This window comes from Asterias rubens, chromosome 21 (genome assembly GCF_902459465.1).
Source record: "Asterias rubens chromosome 21, eAstRub1.3, whole genome shotgun sequence".
NCBI lineage: Eukaryota > Metazoa > Echinodermata > Asteroidea > Forcipulatida > Asteriidae > Asterias > Asterias rubens.
In genome coordinates, this window is record NC_047082.1 from 11955061 (window position 1) to 11976981 (window position 21921).

A 21921-nucleotide genomic window follows, 5' to 3' on the forward strand; every position below is an offset into this window, starting at 1 on the left:
GTTACATGTATGCTATAACAATCTCTACAGCGCCCTCACTGAGGTAAAGGGCGGCAGATTATTGGACAACAGCCATGACAGCTGTTCTTGGTGCGTAATTATGCGCACGTTACCTCATCGTAACAGAAGCTTTGCGCATTCTACAAGGTGGGGTCTATGGACAATGCTCAAATTTGATGTAATAGGAAAAATTGTACACAATCTTTTTTGCACTAGCTAATTCTATTTACCCTCAAAATATATTTTGTTACAGATTTGATTAAGCTTCTCTACTGTTGTGACAGCCAAATCTTCGAAGGATGGGATGCTTACAAAGGTTGCTGTACCTTCAGCAATGAAGTGATTTTCAAACTGCAGAGCATCTCTGAGGAAGTAGTTAACATCGTTAAAGAGCATGTATGTTTAAAAGTCATCCATTAATTATATAAGGGGCTGTGTCTGTTGTTATACGGCTTGTTATTAGAAGAGCGCCCTCACGAGGCCGTGTGTAACAACGTGCAGCATATGATATACATCGGTTTGTCTGCCATCCCCGAGGCTGTCATGTACAAATGAAATCGTTGTTTCCACTTACGCCAATTTTCGGAGACATTTTCCTCCAGGCAAAGGCTATCTGGTTGCTTGATGCTATCCATCTATTCACTGTAGTTTACTTCTGACACCATGTAATTGTGGCTGCCTGCATACAACATTTACTTGTTACACACGGCCTTGTGAGGGCGCTCTTCTAATAACAAGTAAGCTTGGGCGATATCGATTTATTTTATTCACGATATATCGCCGACAATATATCGCGATATTCGATATAATCGCGATTAATGAAATTTGACATCATCAGTCTTCAAACTGAAAGTTGTAGAAGAGACAGTCATAGCATAAGAGAGGTGTTCTAATGATCTATTCTTCTGGTTTTACTCCAAACCTATGGGGTGCAAGATGTCTCAGCTAGCAAAAACATCGCGATATTTAATCGATATTGCGATATATCACGATTATCGTGATATATCGTGATATATCGCGATATATCGATATTTCGATTAAAACCAAATCCATCCATTACTAAGTAACGAGCGATGGAGAGCTGCTAATAGTATGAAACATAAAAAATGTAAGAAATGGCTCACTCTGAAGTAACATCGTTTTTTGAAAAAGAGGTAACTTCTCACTCAAATATTAAAAGACTTCAGGCCTGAAGCCTTTTATTAGGCATCTGAAAGCACACAAATTTGTGCAACAAGGTTTTTTTTCTTTCATTCTGACAACTTCGATGGCCGATTGAGTCAACATTTTCACTGGTTTGTTTTTGTATGCATATTGCTTGCAGTAGTTTAATAAGCAGATATAGAGTTGTTCAAATAAGAAACAAGTCTTCACTGTTCCCTTGGACCCTGCAGTTGTTTAGTACAAAGCACTGGAAATCGACCAATGGTGGAAACGATCACAGTAATGTACACCAGTAAACTCATGTTCACCTTTGCGCTGTGCAATATGCGTAGCGCGCATCCTTAGCCATGGTACATGTGTTTTTGTAACACATCACATGATTGGTTCTCGACCAATAGAACTTCACAATTTGTTACTGAGGTATTACCACGTACAGACGTTTTATTCTAGTCTCTTTCTTATTTCGAGCTATCCCATTATGATAATCCCCGGGAAAGGGTGGTTTTAACTGTTGCTTCCAACGCCTTTTGTCCCAGTCTGTACCAGGCCCCCGAAGCGTCAAATTTTGTCCAACACCGTGTCATCTTTGTGTAGGTGAGATAAAGTGTTGCCTGCATAGGGACTGCATGCCCTGACCAGGCTCCGTAATGTGAAGTATGCACAGCGATTCTTTTACAAAATGCACAGTACCCGAATTTCAGCGGGAAAAATAATTGCTTTTGGACACGACATTCATCGTACTGGGTTTAAACAAATTTAAAATTGAAACAACCTATTTTGTTTTCCATCTCAGAAAAAGGATCAGAGCTTCGGAAGCATTGTGTTCAGTGGATGTGGAACATCTGGCAGGATAGGCTTTCTAATAAGTGTGAGTATTTGTGGAACATCTGGCAGGATAGGCTTTCTAATAAGTGTGAGTATTTGTGGATGGAACATCTGGCAGGATAGGCTTTCTAATAAGTGTGAGTATTTGTGGAACATCTGGCAGGATAGGCTTTCTAATAAGTGTGAGTATTTGTGGAACATCTGGCAGGATAGGCTTTCTAATAAGTGTGAGTATTTGTGGAACATCTGGCAGGATAGGCTTTCTAATAAGTGTGAGTATTTGTGGAACATCTGGCAGGATAGGCTTTCTAATAAGTGTGAGTATTTGTGGAACATCTGGCAGGATAGGCTTTCTAATAAGTGTGAGTATTTGATAAAAATGAAATGTAGTTTCAACAGAAGAACCTACACTTAAGCTTGGGCGATATCGATTTATTTTATTCACGAGATAGGCCTATCGCCGAAAATATATCGCGATATTCGATATAATAGCGATTAATTAAATTTGACATCATCAGTCTTCAAACTCCTTGTGAAAGTTGTAGAAGAGACAGTCATAGCATAAGAGAGGTGTTCTAATGATCTATTCTTCTGGTTTTACTCCAAACCTATGGGGTGCAAGATGTCTCAGCTAGGAAATACATCGCGATATTGCGATACTTAATCGATATTGCGATATATCGCGATATATTAATTAAAGCCATTGGACCCTTTCGATAAACAGTATTGACCAAGGCCCACACTTCGTGTATCACAACTTCTATATCAAATAACAAACCTGTGAAAATTTAGGCTCAATCGGTCATCGAAGTCGGGAGAAAATAACTGGAAAACCCACCCTTGTATCCGCGCGTTTCGCCGTGTCATGACATGTGCTTAAAATAAATCTGTAAACGAGAATTGATATTTTTTTACTGTTTTCTCAAAAAGTAAAGCATTTCATGGAATAATATTTCAAGACAAGTATTTCACCACTACCTTCTGTAAACCCTGTAAGTTATTTGTAAATCTGTACCGAAAGGGTCCAATGGCTTTAAACCAAATCGATGCGATATTGAAATCGTTTCCAAATTAGTATTACGATATTGGATAACATCGTGGTATCTTCTAAGCTTCCCGACACTCCCTGTGTGGAGAGTGTGGAATGTATTTGGAATACAAAATGTAGGCCATCACTTAGCTATCATGGGTATTGGTACATTCTAGGGCCTCTTTCTGGCAGGCAAGATACTGCACTGGTCATGAATTTCCACTCAAAGTCAAGAGTTATAACAAGTAATAGTTTAACAAATTTTGAGCTGGCCCCATTTCTTCATATCAAAAATTACTACAAATCAGACGATGCAACAAAAGTTTAGATTTTCTAATATAACATACCAATTAAAATTTGATAAGGCGCTATTCCATCGAGATCATATCGCACTAGAAAGAAGTTAACATGGAAAAAGGTGAGTTTATGAAGAGGCAGATAGAGTAATAAATTCCCTAATGACTGTAGGGAGATTGTTCCAAATCATTGGCCCAGCCACACTGAAAGCCTTCAGACCGAGAACTTTTCTTTGCTTGCGGAACATTCAAGCGAGTGATATTTGATTTTATGACCGGAATAATATATGTCACATGCACGGTACAAAGGAGACGGCGGAGACCTTTAATTGAGCTTTCCCATTTATTCGCACTCAGTGTATAACATTACACAGGTGAAACTATGAATAACAAATACATAAATAGCTTACTAAATGACACGAAAAATACACATTATTAAACAATTAAGAGAAGGGAGACAAAGGTGAACCTAATCAGTCTAACAAAAACAACTTTAAATGCAGGACGAGATACACCAATAAAACAAACAATGACCGAGGGCTGATAATAAAGTGAAACTTGAATATAAGACACTACAAAGACAAATCAGGCGTTTAAATTACAACAGTGAAATAACTAACATGACTAATACATTTAATAAACTTACATCATTGCCGGGAGAAACTCAGATACTACGCCCGTGCACATGGTAAATGTTCTGCGGTATTCTGGGGGCATTCACCGGTATTCTGGTATAAACATTACATGAACCAACAATAAATATACAGGAAAAAACGGGGTCATTCTGAGGTATTCTGACATAAACGTTACATGAACCAACAATAAATATACAGGAAACAACGGGGTCATTCTGAGGTATTCTGACATAAACGTTACATGAACCAACAATAAATATACAGGAAACAACGGGGTCATTCTGAGGTATTCTGACATAAACGTTACATGAACCAACAATAAATATACAGGAAACAACGGGGGATTTATACACTAAGATTAATTCCAAGCAATATAGGCAATAATTATTCCAAGCAATTCCAAGCAATAAGTACTGAATGAAGCAGTAGCAAGAAAATGAATTAAACGAGAAATTAACTCCAGAGGCTATGAGCCAAAAGGGGGACCGAGTGAGTTGGCACAAACGGCGATAAATAACTATAAGGAAAACGGCAACTTGCTGAGTATATCGAAGCAGGGAAATATTTACATAAGGGAAGTTTTGACTGCGAAGGTTTAAATAAAGATATTTATACATAAGGGAAGTAAATGCTAGAAATAACTGTTGTAAAAAAAATAAGGCTACTTACGGGAGATGGCTACGGAAAATTACATGTCTGAGTAGAACTAAAATAAACTCGAACAGAACGGATTCAGGAACAGAAATGAGGGTGTTCGCTGCAAGAATATATTTAGCAGCCAACGCCCACTACGTTGGTACCCGGGCATGCTGGACATTCCAAAGCAATACAAAGTAAATACCGGAAATGCAGTGATTAAAAATAAATAAAGGGGAAGGCGGGCAGGACAATACTTGAAATACCTTAGGATAATACAATGGAGGAATAATGATAATACAATACAAGAAACACACTTATCGACGGAGATCACAATTACCTTTAATAACATTGACTGGTTTCAATTTCAGAAATCCGTAAATGCTTTATTAGTGAAGATAGACTGCAAACCCTGCTGTGAGTATATCATTGCTGGTGGTGATGCCGCACTATTAACATCACAAGAATCTCCAGAAGACAGTCCAAAAGCTGGCGTCAAAGCTCTTCAGGAGGTAAACTTAACTATTACAGCTCGGAGAGGTTTGCTGTAACACCATGTGAATATCTCTTTTTGAGTAATATGATAATAATATCGAAGTATTATATAGCGCACATGTCTGCCAATAAGGTACTCAATACGCTTAGATACATTTATACAGAAAGATCGGTTATTGAAAATTATGAATTCTGAGACCCAATTATGTAGCACTTTATAAGTGTTAACAAGGTGCTACGGCGCATTTACATGTAGCAGCAATGAACACCGGGGCAAATCCCTTCTCTTTTCGATAAGTGCACTGGGTTCTTTTACATGCGTTACACAACACATGGGACCAACGGTTTTACATTCCATCCGAAAGACAAAGCAATGGCTAAGTGTCTTGCTTAAGGACACAAGTGTCACGGCTGGGGATGTTGGTCCTGCAAAGAAGAAGACAATCAAAAAGAGATACTCGCATGTTATTACCTCAAATCTCTCATATAAGTATACTTCCACATGCAAAGTTTCAAATCTTACTTAAACTATTACACTTTAAACTTAAAGGGAAGGTATGCTTGTACGTTTGGTAACCACTCTTGAAGTGAGTGGCAGTAAAACAAAAAAGAGTTAGGTTAGAAGCCTACAGCAGCTTTCTTTTTCTTTTTTTTCTTTTTATATTTTGTTTTTATTCCATATGCAACAAAGATTTAGAAATTGAGGTCTCGAAATCAAGCATCTGAAAGCACACGACTTTGTGTGACAAGGGTGTTTTATCTTTCAGTATTACTGTATCGCGCAACTTCGACCACCAATTAAGCTCAAATTTTCACCATTTGTTATTTTATGCATATGTTGAGATACAGCAATTGAGAAGTCTGGTCTTCGACAATTACCAATAGTGTCCAGTGTCTTTAAAGCCCTGAGCCGACAATCATAAATCATGCTGTTACATTGTGCTACTCTACTACTGACATAAATATACATCTTATAAATCGTTGCAGTACCTACTGCTAACACATACTGTAGGATTCGAACTGCCTCTAGCCACTTGGCTAGCTTGGTGATCTAGTGATGAGCATCTGCCCAAGCAATATGCAAAGGTCCTGGGTTCGAATCTCACTCGAGTTGTTTGTAGATTTTCTTTACAGAACTCCGGGAAAGTACTGAGTATACAGTGCTTAATAAGGGAATCAGTGTGTGGTGAAGAGGTTTTTAACTAGTGGTTTAAACCCGCCAAAGGCCTGGTTCTTGATAATTTTACCGAGACGAAGTCGAGGTAAATTATCAAGAACCAGGCCTCGACGGTTTAAACCACTAGTTGAAAACCGATTCAACACACTTTGATTCCCATTCATAAATACCTTTTCGGTCAAAAAAGTAGAATAAATGCAAAATTTTTAATTGTTCAATGATTTCTTTCAACACAACACCCCTCCAGCTATGAAATGGTAAGGCCCTTGGGTAAACAAGTTCTTAAAAGGAGATTGCTGTGCGCGTCGTGCGTATCGCGTGATGTGGCACAACTGGTCCAGCCGTTGCTCTCGACCAATAGGGATGAAGAAACGGTCTTACAACCACAGGTGCAAGCTCGCGTGTCACGCCCATGTTTCAACACTTTTTACTGGTGTTATATCATCCGTTCAAACAACCCCTCGTGATGCCCTCTCGACCAATCAGAATGGATAAACTGTCTTAGGTATTTATGAATACACATTAGTGTACGGGTAAAAATAAATTGTGAAACAAACATCTGAGAAGAGCTCAACGCTATCTTCCAATGGTTTGATTAGTTTGGTTGTTCAACGTCAACATCAAGGCATGACTGAGCCACTTGGCCGTTTTGCGGCATAGCGATCTTTGGTGATATCACTGACAAATTGTTGTTTGCCGATCGGCCTTGGAACCTAGCCGTCATTCTATGTGCCCTTGTTGTTCGACTCTCCTGACAGGAACAGTCGCCGTATAATTTGGCCACGGTATCCTTCAAGTTAATTCGCATATAGCCGTAGATGATTGGAGTGATTGTGGCATTGACTGTAGTGACTATTTTTTTACTGAAGTGTTGGTTTTCTTCGAGATTGGAAACCAAAATTAACAGATCTACTAACACGGCAGCATTGCTCACAAATGTTGCAATTGAAGTAGTTATCAATTTGATTATTATCCTTCGCTGAAGGGATGAGGGTTTGAGCGGACGCCTCATAAGTCTTGTCAACATACAGGAGTACAAGATGGAGGTCGTAATGAGGAACAAGAGTTGAAAACTCACAAGAATGTAGTTTGTTACGTTTAGTTTTGTTATTGTACTTATGTCATATAGTTCCAATAGTGGATTTAGTAATCCGCCTGAAAGTAAAGCAATTATCCAAGTTCCAGCACAGGCTGTGACCAAACGGCTGTTCTTTTTGAAATATGAGGAGTATTTCGGTGATGGGAACGTGGCTAAAAGTTGCTCAGCGGCGATGAGTGTCACAAACAGGCCGGAAGAAACAATGTTAAACAGAAATATAAGTGTGCCGTTTACCTTGGCCAAAGGGGGTGGTTGTTGAGTCCAATATATCGCGTAGAAACACGTGGTTCGAATCAGTGCGCAGATGCAAGCTGCAGCAAGGTTACACACGATGACATTGAAAGGAGTCTGCAACGACTTGATGCGTGCCACAAAAATGACGAAAACAGCGTTTGTTAGAAATCCAATCGTGCAGATCACAATAATGACAATTTGCAATAATAGATTAGTGCAAGTAATATACCTGCTGTTTGTAGGACCTTGATCTGTCAGATTTCGTTCCATAGTAACTTTCTTAGGAAATAGGAGATGGACAACTTCAACTCAAATCAACCATATTCGGAGAGGAGTTGCAACCACCAAAGTACTACCCCGCAATTGCAAAGCCTAAACATACAGGCTCGAGCTTCTACATGGCGCTTGACTTGATCATGATGTATTTTTCTTTCACAAAGCACCAACAACTTCTTGAAAGAACAGGGGTCAATTTCACAAAGAGTTAGGACTCATCTAATCTCGAGTTAGGACGAGTAACTCTTCCTTACTTAGGATTAATCTTAAGGTCTGCATGCTACAGTGCAGGGTTGGGACTCTTCCTAAGTCCTAAGATTAGTCTTAAGTTAGGAAGAGTTTTGTGAAATCGACGGCAGGTGCTTCTAAAGCACTCCGAGGAGAATGGAAACACAGCAAGAAAAACCAGGAAGACTTGAGTTTATGTCGTCTGAGCCAACATGGCCAGGTCGTGAGTCAAGTTGTTGATGGGTTTCAAAGGAGCTGTAGTTTTGAGTCCTTAGTTCGAGTCTTCTGAGCAAACATGGCCAAGTTGTGAGTCAAGCTGTTGATTGGTTTCAAAGGAGCTGTACATGTAGTTTGGAGTCCTTAGTTCAAGTCTTCTGAGCCGAGTTATGAGTCAGGCTGCTGAGTTTCAAATGAGCTGTAGTTTGGAGTTCTTATTTCGAGTCTTCTGAGCCAACATGGCCAAGTCACTAGTCAAGCTGTTGATGGGTTTCAAATGAGCTGTTATTTGGAGTCCTTAGTTCATGTCTTCTGAGCCGAGTTATGAGTCAAGCTGCTGAGTTTCTAATGAACTGTAGTGTGGAGTTCTTATTTCGAGTCTTCTGAGCCAACATGGCCAAGTCACTAGTCAAGCTGTTGATGGGTTTCAAATGAGCTGTTATTTGGAGTCCTTAGTTCATGTCTTCTGAGCCGAGTTATGAGTCAAGCTGCTGAGTTTCGTATGAACTGTAGTTTGGAGTATATACTGTAGTTCATGTCCTCCGAGCCAAGTCACAAGTCAAACTGCTGATGAGTTTCAAATGAGCTGTAGGTTGAAGGACTTAGTTCATATTTTTCAAGCTGAGTTATGAGTCAAGCTGATGAGTTTCAAATGAGCTGTAATTTGGAGCACTCAGTTAATGTCTTCCGAGTCAAGTTGTGAGTCAAGCAACAAGTTGTGATAGTAGAAGTATCCCGTGAAGAAGTTTTTTTTTGCAAGAAAAAAAAGTTGTGTGTCCGCAGAGGTCTTCAGGCTGCGGTAACATCATATGTTACTTTCTCCGAGTGAAATTAAGTTTTGATAAGAACTAGTCCTGCCTAGTTCTCAAAGAATGTGACAACAGCAAAGAAGGCTTTCTGAGATTTTCTTAGTTGGTTTTGTCAGTGAACAAGAACTTCTGGCTGGGTTTCAACTGCACAAACTTCATTGATGAAAATGTGTGGAGATCTTCCAATGAACACAATGATGCAGTTCCAAATGACTCCGAAGTGTATGACATGTAGGAAGCTAATGGGGTGGTTGCAAGGATGCGGTACGTTTTGGATGAATGGCGTAATCATTGACGTTCTGAGTGTGTTATCGTTTATTTCATTTTTAATAATGTGTCATCTGGCTTATTGATAATGATTAGGTACCTTGGCTTATTTAGAGGAGAAGTATTTGTTTCATGGGCTTGATACTTTCTAAATTAGAACTGAATCTATTAACTGTTTTTTTAAATGAGTTTCTGCAATTGGATCCATGCAGTTTGATTACCTTGTAACTTTAAACTCTATTGATGACAGCACAAATCATGCGTGCAGACCTTTTAAAATTAATGTCATAATGATGAAAATGATATATATATTGATTTAGTGAACATTTAATGATTAAATTAATTCCATTCAAATCCTGTATTGGTTGTTTGATGTCAACAGACATTGTGAAAATGCAATCCAGCATGTACTGTACATGTAAACTCTCTGTACCCTTCAATATACATGAGGGATGAGGGATGAGAGATTTCAGACGTTTATCTGAATTCAGCCTTTTTCTCAAGCCTGCCTGGACAACAAACATTTGTATTTTTCTCTAAATAGAATATGACATGCTCTGTGATTCAATTCTCTAGCACTGAGGGTATTGTTCCAAGACGCTCATTTGAATCTATAACTTAAGGGGTTCTGTTCTGTTCGATGGAAATTTATTTTCATGTCGACAGTAACAATTAAGCATGTACAGTCATGACAGTTTGAAACAAATTACAACGAGTATAATAATGAAATATGCATGCCAGATAATTTCACAGCAATACAATGTATAGACGTTTCAAAGGTAATAAATATAGAAATTAACGTACAAAGCTTGGGCGATACCACAATATTATCGAACATCGCGATACTAATTTGGAAACGATTTTGATATCGGATCGATTTGGTTTTAATCGAAATATCGATATATCGCGATATATCGCGATATTGATTAAGTTTCCTAGCTGAGACATCTTGCACCCCATAGGTTGGGAGTAAAACCAGAAGAAAAGGTCACTAGAACACCTCTCTTATGCTATGACTGTCTCTTCTACAACTTTCACTGGGAGTTTAAAACTCATTTTCATAGAGAAGCTTTTTGTTAAGTTTATTTTCTTATTTTGTTGTTAGCTACTTTCATTGCTTATAGTTTTTCTTTTGCAGAGTAGCGCCATGAGCGCCGCTTGCGGCGGATACCGGCGCTAAGTGTCCATTATTGTTATTGTTATTATTATTATTACTAGTTTGAAGACTGATGATGTCAAATTTAATAAATCGCGAATGTATCGTATATCGCAATAAATATGTCGGCGATATATCGTGAATAAAATAAATCAATATCGCCTAAGCTTATAACGTACTAGTCAACATGCTTTTATGCATTTCCCTGAGACAGACAAGGACTTGAACACAACAAGGACACGAAAACAACACAAAAACAAAGAAAACAAAAACAACCAAACAAACAATGACACTGACCAGACTATAAATAAATATAAATAAATATCAAGACAACAGTCTTTATACCATTAGTGTATACATTACAATATCTACAAATGTCTACAAATACATACTCAAGAGGTGCTGTTTCAGTTTATTTGAGAATGAAAAGGTGCAAATGCTATCATCAACAGGGCCCATGCCAGTTTCATAGAGCAGCTAAGCACAACAATTTGCTGAGCATGACATTTTTGCCTTGATAAAAACGGGAGTTACCAACTAAATTTCCTTGTGAGTTTCAGGATAAGCAAACAACAGCTGAGTACCAGTAACAAACAATTATGCAACAGATGGAAATTTGGTTGGTACATTGTGTGTAAACCTGTTTTTATCAAGGAAGAAATGTCATGCTAAGCAGATTTGTGTGCTTAGCAGCTCTATGAAGTTGGGCCATGGCCTCCTGGATCCCACTTTCAGTTTATTGTCATAAGTGACTCTCACCTCAAATAGCTTTTTATTTTTATTGTTTATTCTGTTTGGTTTGATAACTAAGCAGTTCCTTTTTTTATTATTAAAGGCAGTGGACACTATTGGTAATTGTCAAAGACCAGCCTTCACAGTTGGTACATGTATATCTCAACAATATGCATAAAATAACAAACCTGTGAAAATTTGAGTTCAAACGGTCATCAAACTTGCGAGATAATAATGAAAGAAAAAACACCCTTGTCACACGAAGTTGTGTGCGTTTAAGATGGTTGATTTCGAGACCTCAAGTTCTAAATCTGAGGTCTCGAAAATCAAATTCGTGGAAAATTACTTCTTTCTCGAAAACTAAGGCACTTCAGAGGGAGCCGTTTCTCACCATGTTTTATACCATCAACCTCTCCCCATTACTCGTCACCAAGAAAGGTTTTATGCTAATAATTATTTTGAGTAATTACCAATTAGTGTCCACTGCCTTTAAATTATCAATGTATTCATGGTAATGAAACCAAGGATGTCTCTATAAGTAATTAAAGCTTGCTAGCCTGAGGAAAACTTGTAAACAAGGGTGCTTGCTACTTGAACCTTTTTTTTGTACATTATTGTTTGGGGCTGCCAGTCAGAAGCAATTCAAAATTTAAAGGGTCTATGTACTTTTTGTAGGACAAAAAACACAATGTCCACAGATTTACACTAAACTTACACAGTTTGAAGATAATGATGGTAGAAAGCTTCCCTGAAAATATTACTTGCTGAGGTGATGTAGTTTTTGAGAAATGAGTAAAACAATGTCATGAAAATAATTTGTCTCAGTGATCATGAGACGAAAATTATTTTAGCATGTAAAAACGTGTTTTCATGACATTGTTTTACTCATTACTCAAACACTACAGCACCTCAGCAACTAATACTTTAAGGTACGCTTTCTACTATCATTATCTTCAAACAGTGTAAGTTTGTGGACATTGTGTTTTTTGTTACAAAAAGTACCCAAATCCTTTAACTGTCATTAAAGGTACCACAGTACACCCCATGTTTAAAATACAGCCTGGTCTGGGAAGCACTAGCAGAGGGATCACCTTATAAGGGGATGCAACTTTTTATCATACACCTCAATTAATAAACTACAAAGAAAACTGACTGGGTAAAATTTGAAATAATTTTGGGTTGAACAAAGATAGACTTACTAGAGCAGGACTCAAACCTGCGATCTTCGCTATTAAGTAAGTTCCCTTGTGGTTCCTAACTTACTTATAAATCTTCTTTTGTTACTTTCAGGTATGCAAGAACAAGAAGAAGGTTCTGTTTATCGGAATAACATGCGGTTTGTCGGTGAGTATACATCTTCTTTTCATAGGGTGCGTTCGATTAGCTTCCCTGGGTCGACCCCGCGGTGCTCGCTTGGGTGAGCCCCTGACAAGAGCTAAAATCGAACGTTCACTCACCCTCTTGTGGTGACGTCATGCACCTCAGGCCAGCCCCAAGTGACCCGTTCCACAAGCAGGACACTTGGGGCTGAGCCAGGTGAGCCCCCTGGTATGACCTCAAAGCTAATTGAGAGTTCCGGGGGCAGACCGTGGTCGACCCAAGGAAGCTAATCAAACGCACCCATAGCAAGGGAAAGCTCTATAAAAAAAAAATTGTTGAGTTTGGCCACAAAAAAATATCTTGCTTGTCTGACGAGGGGGACTAGCCTTGATCTAGCTGAACTCCGTTTTTAAACAGAATTCTGGTTTGGTTTGTTTTGTTTGCCCTAAAAAAAAGTAAATTCTGTTTTTTTTAAACCCCCCCCCCCTAAAAAAAAACCCATTAATAAATAAATAAAAAAAAAAATAAAAAAAATTAAGATCAAATTCTAAAAGAAATGGAGATATAATAATAACGCCCCATATTTCAGAGTAGGGCTTTTAAAACCAAAGATAAATGTTAATATTGGGCTTCATGCTTGCATGCTTTTGCGCTTATCCCTGTATACTCACTATGTACGCTATATTCATCAGAACCCAGTATTATTACCATTCTATGTTTACTCACTAGGCGCCATTTGTTGCCGGGCAGCTAGACTACTGTATGGAGCACTCTCACGTCTTCGTACCAGTCCTTCTTGGATTCAACCCAACCTGTCTTGCCAGGAATCAACCCATGGAAAACTGGAATCAAACTTTCCTCACCGGTAACTCTTTATTCAATGGTTCAACGGAAATTAATACTATTATCTTTCATGACGCAGAATGACGATTTTATTTAAGATGCTCCCATTTTCATTGCAATTTCGTGTCATTTATTTATTTTCTTTTTTAAAGGCAGTGGATTATACCACTAGTTGAAAACCGATTCAACACACTTTGATTCCCATTCATAAATACCTTTTTGGTTAAAAGGTGTAATAAAGTAAGAAACTCTGTAAAACTTATCCGTTTCCGAGTGCTTGAGCTCTGTTTCCACCTCTATGGAATGTTCAGTATGTACATATACGATGTCCGTACGAGTGTATTTTCTGGTTCCGTTCGTGCGCATGCGCGTATAGTCTTGGTGCTTTTCGCTGGTTTTCCTTTCACACACAGCGCGGCCAACTCACCGACAGCGCATGCATCGCCCGTAACAAGAAACGTCTTGCATCAAGACTAGCGCGGACAACCGGTAATAAACACTGGTCATTATCAACGGTTTAAACACCCCCACGTGACGTGCTCTTCACCAATAGGAATAGCGAAACTGTCTGAGGTATTTATGAGTATCTATTTTTGATGAGTGTTGCTATGGTCGTAACGATTTAAACAGTATACTCTGCTCATTCTCCTAAAGATGAGCCCAGTAAACTGTTCGAAATGTTGAGACCAGCTCAACCGTTTTTACACATGGTTGGACTGCAAGTTTACTATTTTATAGTTAATTCTTTGAGTTTATTTGCTTTATTTATTTTGGAAATTCTGTTACTTTATTTGCTTATTTATTTTGACAGTTGTCACAAAGCTATTAGTGGTGGAGAGTGCAGGAAGAGGATACATAATCAACCCTATTATTGGGGTGAGTAGTCGTGGATGAGCATTGAAAATATTTACTTGATTGCGATCTTTTGTTTGTTTGCTTTTTGTTTGACTCGGTTGTTTTTGTTTTCTTGATTTTTCTTTTATTTTGGTTTAAATGTTGGTTTATTCTATAAAAACACATCAAGTCAAAGACTAAGGGGATTTTGGTCTCACAATAAAATGACGTTTATTTATTTATGTATTTATTTTTATTTTTTTTTTTGGGGGGGGGGTTCTGGTTTATGAGCGTTTATTTTTTGTTTTCTTGGTTGTTTTAATGGACCTTGGACCTAATCCTTAGACAGCACCATGTAATGCTTTACAAGGTTCTTTGGGGCAATTTGCTGCCGATCAGACCAGGAGCACCGGGGCAAACCCCTTCTCTTTTCGATAAGTGCACTGGGTTCTTTTACATGTGTTAAACAACACATGGGACCATCGGGTCTATGTCCCATCCGAAGGACAAAGCAATGGTTAAGTGTCTTGCTTAAGGACACAAGTGTCACGGCTGGGGATTCGAACGCACACTCTCAAGGGGCCGAAATTGCCAATAGCCCGCCCAGCCCCGGACTACCAGATTTACATCCAGGCTACTCATTTTTCCAGTTTGATAGCGGGCTAGAGGGGAAAATAATGCAAATATCAATATTACAAACTGATGGTTATTGTAAAATTTGTGCCTTGACTCAAAACATTATGTGTTTTTCGAGCTACCAAAATCTCACCAGGGCTACCATAAAATACGCTTAATTTCGACCCCGGCACTCTGCTGTTCAGAAACACCAGAGTTTGAATTCATTGCTCTTAACCGCTCGGCCAAGACACTTCCACATACGGGAACATTGCTAGAAGGTGGCCCACGTAAATGTCAATCTGCGTATTCCAAAGCTCAATGATTACAACATAGTGAGGGATGGGGTATAGACCAATCCGACAAAACAAAATTGGTAGTCACCTCTATTGAAACTGCAGTGTCTTTTTGTGCATAATCCAGGCACTGGATATGAAGACACAGCAGCAAATGGCGTGTGATGCTTAACATTTGCGGGCTCGGTGCGTGCCCAGATTGGTGTATAGTAAAATATTTCATGGTATCCATCGGGTGGACAGTCGAGGCATTGGAAGTTGACAAATTACTTGCAGTTCCCAAAATCTTAGGGAACTAGTTTCTCAACTTCCAATACCTTGGAGACTAATAGAGACTGTCCACCCTCAGACCATGTTGTGATATAAATTAAAGACCCTGGACACTATTGGTAATTGTCAAAGACCAGTCTTCTCACTTGGTGTATCTCAACATATGTATAAAATAACAAACCTGTAAAAATTTGAGCTCAATTGGTCGTCGAACTTGCGTGATAATAATTAAAACAAAAACAACCTGTCACACGAAGTTGTGTGCTTTCAGATGCTTGATTTTGAGACCTAAAATTCTAAATCTGAGGTCGCGGAGAATTACTTCTTTCTCAAAAACTACGTCACTTCAGAGGGAGCCATTTCTCACAATGTTTTATACTATCAACCTCTCCCCATTACTCGTTACCAAGTAAGGTTTTATGATGCTGATAATTACTTTGAGTAATTACCAATAGTGTCCACTGCCTTTAAGATGCGGTCGTAACACCTTAAGGCCATGTCACACTAGGTAATTTACAGGCAACCAGTTCCAGGCAATCTCCAAAATGTCCAAGAAGAGAATCCATTCATATATTTTTCTGGTGGGTCATTACTAGACAATGTTAAAAAATTCGCAACCAAAGTACTCCGTTAGCATGCACTGTTTGTTGCCTCCAAGTTGCCTGTAAAAGTTACCTTGTGTGACAAGGCCCTGACATTGGTGCATTGACGAAACAAAACAGCATCTTGGAATGACTTTTTCCGTTCCCATCAGCCTGAAGCAATCACGGGGTCGTCTCGTCTGAAGGGCGGCACCGCGACCAAACTCCTCCTAGAGGTCATCATGTTGAATGCACTCCGTCAGCTGTCTAGCAGTTTATCGCTCGGGGAGCCGCCGCCAGCTAACCAAAGCTCACCAGTAGAGGGTGCTGCTCGCTGTATGCATTTGATGAATATGTATCGGACTGTCTGGGAAGAGACCTACCCACAAGCTCTCCAGGAAGGATTGAGCGATGTCGTTGACTGGGCTGGTGCAAGGTAAGAACAACAGTATTTTGGCACACAAACCCTGTCGTCCCAAAGTTAATGACTTTTGGGGTTGAACAAAGAATTGACTAGAGTGGGATTCGAAACAACGACCTCCGGATTAACGTGCCAGCATTCTCCATACTGAGCTATCTAGCCATTGTTGGAGGTGTCCCTATTTTGTCAATATCTTTGTTAGGGGGTGCCCAAAAAAATTAATGACGAAACAATATTTATAGATACATGGTGAATGCGAAAGATGACAGCTTTATTTTCATGCTACCCTGTGAAATACTTTAACACCTTAGCAAATTTTGTTGCTACGGTAAGCATGAAAATTTGTTTACCGTTAAGCAGCTGGGCGATTCCAAGCAAACATGGACATGACACCAAAAAATAAAAATTGTGTAACAACTTTCTTTCCACGTAAAAGTTATAGCTACACATATAACATATGAAAGGAAACAGACATTAACTTTTTGTACACACTCTGTACCATTTTGTACAAATTCAGCTCATGTTTGCACAAGCTGTGAACAGACCCTAAAAAGTGAGCACATTAAGGTGATTTCTTCAAAGTTAAATATTGTCCCCCACAAAGGTTCTTCCAGCAAAACTTTAATAGTTGTGATCAGCAGCAGGTACAACTATTTAAAATCCAGAATGAATTTTAAAATGTGTTTCTCATTTAAGCAATATGTGAGTGTACTTGTGGGAGCTTCAACAGGGTGTAATGCGACTAACCGAGAGATGAAGTTATTTCAATTGCACGAAAAATCCACTGTCTATCTTCATGGCAATTCAAAATATACTTCTACCCTTATTACCAAGTCTGAAATGAGTAAAGAAATCAACACTCTAGTTGGTGTATTTTAATAACGAGTCATCAAAAAGTGTAATGCGACTAACCGGTAATGCGACTAACCATGCAATGTAATGTGACTGACCAAATCTTTTTTCAAGAGGAGGACGCTAAGAGGTCCGCAAAGCTGGATATCTTGGTTTTGACTTACTAGAGGACAATATTACATGAATTAAGAGATCTGGGGCTCTGCAAATGCCACTCATGCCCTACCCACTGCATTTTTCCCAAAGCACATGCTGAAACCTATAACATGTGTTGTACATGTGGCACTCCAATCTGTAACTTCTAGTTTCATCATTGGTACAGAGTCTTAATGTTAACATATGAAAACAAATTAAGAAAAGCAACATTTCTGAGAATTTTCAGTAGAAAAGTGAAGTAATGGAACTAATTTACTCCACAAATTGTGGACATATGTTGTACCATTGCCTAGGCTGAAAAAGCAGAAGAATATTAAAATACAAGGAATTCAAGAAGAGCACAGAAAAATTTCCCAAAAGAGCAAACAAAAGCAAAAAGCTGATGTCCTCTTGCCACAATTTTCCTTCAGAAAGAAGAAACATGATAACTACAAAATGCTGCCTTACAAACCAGGGTAGTGATGCAAGAGTAGCAATGCATGGTCAGTGGTGTGTGGTGTAACATGCAGTGAAATGTATCCAGGTAAAGTCGAGGAGATGGGTGATCAAGAAGGTTTTTTGTTTTGTTTTATACACTTTTTCGACACAAAACAAATTGTTTGTTGCATTGAGGAACCTGTGATAACCAACAAGGCCATTTTAAATTCACAGTCCACTTTAAACAATAACCCAAACTTTGATTTTTCAGGGACATGGTTACATGTATGTAAGTCACTTTAAATCTGCGATTTTATTTTTGTTCAATTACATACTCGGCAAGATATTTTGCCAAACAAGAACTCAGTTTGGGCTCCATTGGGCTTGGCTTAAGTGGCCGGACAAACTGTAATGCGACTAACCGTAATGCGACTAACCATGGTTTTGCCACGTAAACCTAAAAGTTCAAGTTGCTGACTATTTATAAGTATCCTGTTGGATACTAATGTATAAGAGATGTGTGCTAAATGTAGTAAAACCTTTGCAAGTTTTTTAGTTTGAGGAAACTTTTGAATTGAGACAAGTGTATTTTTTACCATGTCCTTTTTGTGTAATGCGACTAACCGCTTTTTACAAAGCTATAACATCCAGAGTACAACGCCCACAACATTTTTAATATCATCACTTCAAAGCCAGTCACTTCAAAGATGTGTTACCAGTAGACCTCCGTGCTAGCCCGACGGCTAGAAGCAAGTTGATTCATGTGTGTTAGCAGCCGGTACCAAATTGATTTAAAATACTAAGTATACAGTCCTTAAAGGCAGTGGACACTATTGGTAATTGTCAAAGACTAGCCTTCACAGTTGGTGTATCTCAACATATGCATAAAATAACTAACCTCTGAAAAATTGAGCTCAATCGGTCGTCGAAGTTGCAAGATTATAATGAAAGAAAAAACACTATTGTCACACGAAGTTGTGTGCTTTTTGATGCTTGATTTTGAGACCTCAAATACTAAACTTGAAGTCTCGAAATCAAATTTGTGGAAAATTACTTCGTTCTTGAAAACTACTTAACTTCAGAGGGAGCCGTTTCTCACAATGTTTTACACCATCAACCTCTCCCCATTACTCGTAATCAAGAAAGGTTTTATGATGATAATTATTTTGAGTAATTACCAATAGTGTCCACTGCCTTTAAGTATCTTGCTCAAGGACAGAAGTACCCAGATAGACCGGGACCCAAACCCACTTTCTTCTGATCAGAAACATCAGAGCTAGACCTCTCTAAATGAATTTTGACGGAAGATCAAATGCAGTTTCAAAACCAAAAATCTATGACAATTTCCATAATGTATATATGCTACACTGTCATGACTGTACATACAATGCACTAAATACACGTAACATGCAAGTTTGTTTGTACATGTTTTCCACAGTTTAAATGCAGGCGGGCATGTGTACTACATAGGAACAGATGAGTTGAGTTTTATGGGACTACTGGATGCTTCAGAGTGCCCACCGACTTTTGGCGCAGGTATGTTTTGTTTTTTATTCCTTGGTTATAGTTTACTTTTTAGATGATCAATTCGCATTTGTATAGCACATTTTTATGTGCTATACAAATGTGGTTTATTATTGCTATCACAGGCCTGATACTGCACGGAGGCATTTTAATACAGAAGCGATTGCCTCCATGCCCCCTGGTCATTGCCTCGGTGCCCTTGAAATGCTCCAGTAGAAATTTACAAATTCCTCATAGGGTGCCCTTTACAAGGAGGAAATGCCTTGGTGCCCTTGCCCTTTCAAAAAATAAGCATACTGGCCTGCTTTTATAAATATTCTCATCAAGAAGGGAACTTTGCCAACTCAACTAGCTGGCTACAGACAATAATGTAGGTTTAGTCTATGTAACTACATGTAGACAACAACACTTATTCTAGTCATTATGAAATCATCAGTTGGCTAGGTTGGATTTGCAACCTTTTTCATTTCAGGGGGAAATATTTCACCTAAAAACAATTTCTACTATGAACTTCATAATCACGATATAAGATTTCAGACTAAAATTAAACAATGGTGTGTTTTATCCTTACCAATCCTTTAACGCTTTTTGGGTAAACTATCAGTCATGTATCACCTTTCAATTTCAATTTGTTCCTGATGAGACATTTTTCAGAAGTTGTTGATGATTTGCATGATCAGTTGTCTGGAAAATTGCATTTTGGGCACAGTCGGCAAATAAGGCACTAAATCAAGAAAAGAACGGGGGATCCAGATTGAAAGTCAGCAGGCCTTGTATTAGATGTTAGTTTTGCATCGTGGATAAATCATTAATAAAATTGTTACCCTTTCACTGATTAAAGCCATTGGACACTTTCGGAACAGAATTTTATTTTTAAGTTCACGGATTTACAAATAACTTACAGGGTTTACAGAAGGTAGGCCTGATGGTGAAAGACTTCTCTTGAAATATTATTCAATGAAATGCTTTACTTTTTGAGAAAACATTAAAACAATATCAATTCTCGATATCGAGAATTACGGATTTATTTTAAACACATGTCATGAGACACGGCGTTACGTGTGGAAACAAGAGTGGGTTTTCAAGAATGGGTTATTTTCTCCAGACTCCAATGACCAATTGAGCCGAAATTTTCACAGGTTTGTTATTTTATGTATAAGTTGTGATACACGAAGTGTGGGCCATAAAAAGTACTGTTTACCGAATGTGTCCAATGCCTTTAAGCACTGTATACTCAAGTTCTGTATGCAAATTCACACCTCTGGCCGATTTCACAAAGCCAAAACATTTGTCGCAAGAAAAATGGTCAGTATTACCATATTGGTTTGTTTTGTGACATCACACTTTACTTAGCAACTACGATTGATTTGGTTGAAGATCAATCTTAGCTCTTTGTGAAATCGGCCCCTGATCATTCGGGTGAGGAGTAAATCACAAAACAATACTAGCTCATTTTTCTCGCCCTGAGGAATTACTATTCCTCAGGGAGAGAAAAGTCAGCTAGTATTGTTTTGTGATTTACTCCTTCCCTAGTAAACTAAACACTTTTTAAACGGCTGTGGAATAAAAAAATATATGATTCTGGGGTAAAAGGTTTATATGTATGGATAGCTCATGGACTCAACTTTCATATGACACCAAAAAGTCTGAAAAAAAAATCATGTTTGGGTGAGCACTGCTCACTTTTGTAAAATTGAATGCGTTAAGACAAACTTGGATAAGACAAATTGTAAAATTGAATGCGTTAAGACAAACTTGGATAAGACAAATTGTAAAATTGAATGCGTTAAGACAAACTTGGATAAGACAAATTGTAAAATTGAATGCGTTAAGACAAACTTGGATAAGACAAATTGTAAAATTGAATGCGTTAAGACAAACTTGGATAAGACAAATTGTAAAATTGAATGCGTTAAGACAAACTTGGATAAGACAAATTGTAAACCTGAATGCGTTAAGACAAACTTGGATAAGACAAATTGTAAAATTGAATGCGTTAATTACCATCTGTTCGTATTTGTTTCCTCTTAAGATCCAAACGATGTGAGATGTTTTGTACTTGGGGGTCTCAAGGCTCTTGGAACTAGAGATGGTGACTCATCAAAAGTAAGTTCTAACATCTTGAAACTTTCAGTACATTTGCAGGACTATTGTCTCGCTCAGCAATACAGGCCTATGTAATCCAACAAACAATTTGACATCAGAGAACTGTCCTGGATTAATTATGACAAGATCCCCTTTAGTGCAAGGAAGTCTCATGCCGGTGATTTTTATTCACAGGGCTCGGGAAAGTATGGAGTATACAGTGCTATAATATTACGTTACATTTTATGGCGCGTAATGCAGGAGCCTCAATGCCCAACACAAAACATTAAAAGAAAATGTTTACGTATATATTAAAAAGCAATTGGTACAAACGAAAGACTCAAACAAATGAGTAAGTTCCTAAAGATCTGAAGAGAGGCAGCTTCACGTATATGAATAGGTATTAAAAAGTTGTTAAACCAAAATTAGTTT

The 21921-nt window shown here is 38.3% G+C and overlaps 1 protein-coding gene across 1 annotated transcript in view; it reads left to right on the forward strand.

Annotated features, from left to right (window-relative positions):
- Positions 1-21921, forward strand: part of LOC117304371 (glucokinase regulatory protein-like) — a 31242-nt gene that overhangs the window by 3538 nt on the left and 5783 nt on the right. The window contains exons 3-11 of the mRNA XM_033788777.1: positions 254-396; positions 1958-2032; positions 4958-5098; positions 12566-12619; positions 13325-13460; positions 14250-14314; positions 16208-16470; positions 19319-19416; positions 21437-21510. Of these exons, the coding sequence (XP_033644668.1) occupies positions 254-396; positions 1958-2032; positions 4958-5098; positions 12566-12619; positions 13325-13460; positions 14250-14314; positions 16208-16470; positions 19319-19416; positions 21437-21510 (1049 nt within the window). The remainder of the gene's footprint in view (positions 1-253; positions 397-1957; positions 2033-4957; positions 5099-12565; positions 12620-13324; positions 13461-14249; positions 14315-16207; positions 16471-19318; positions 19417-21436; positions 21511-21921) is intronic.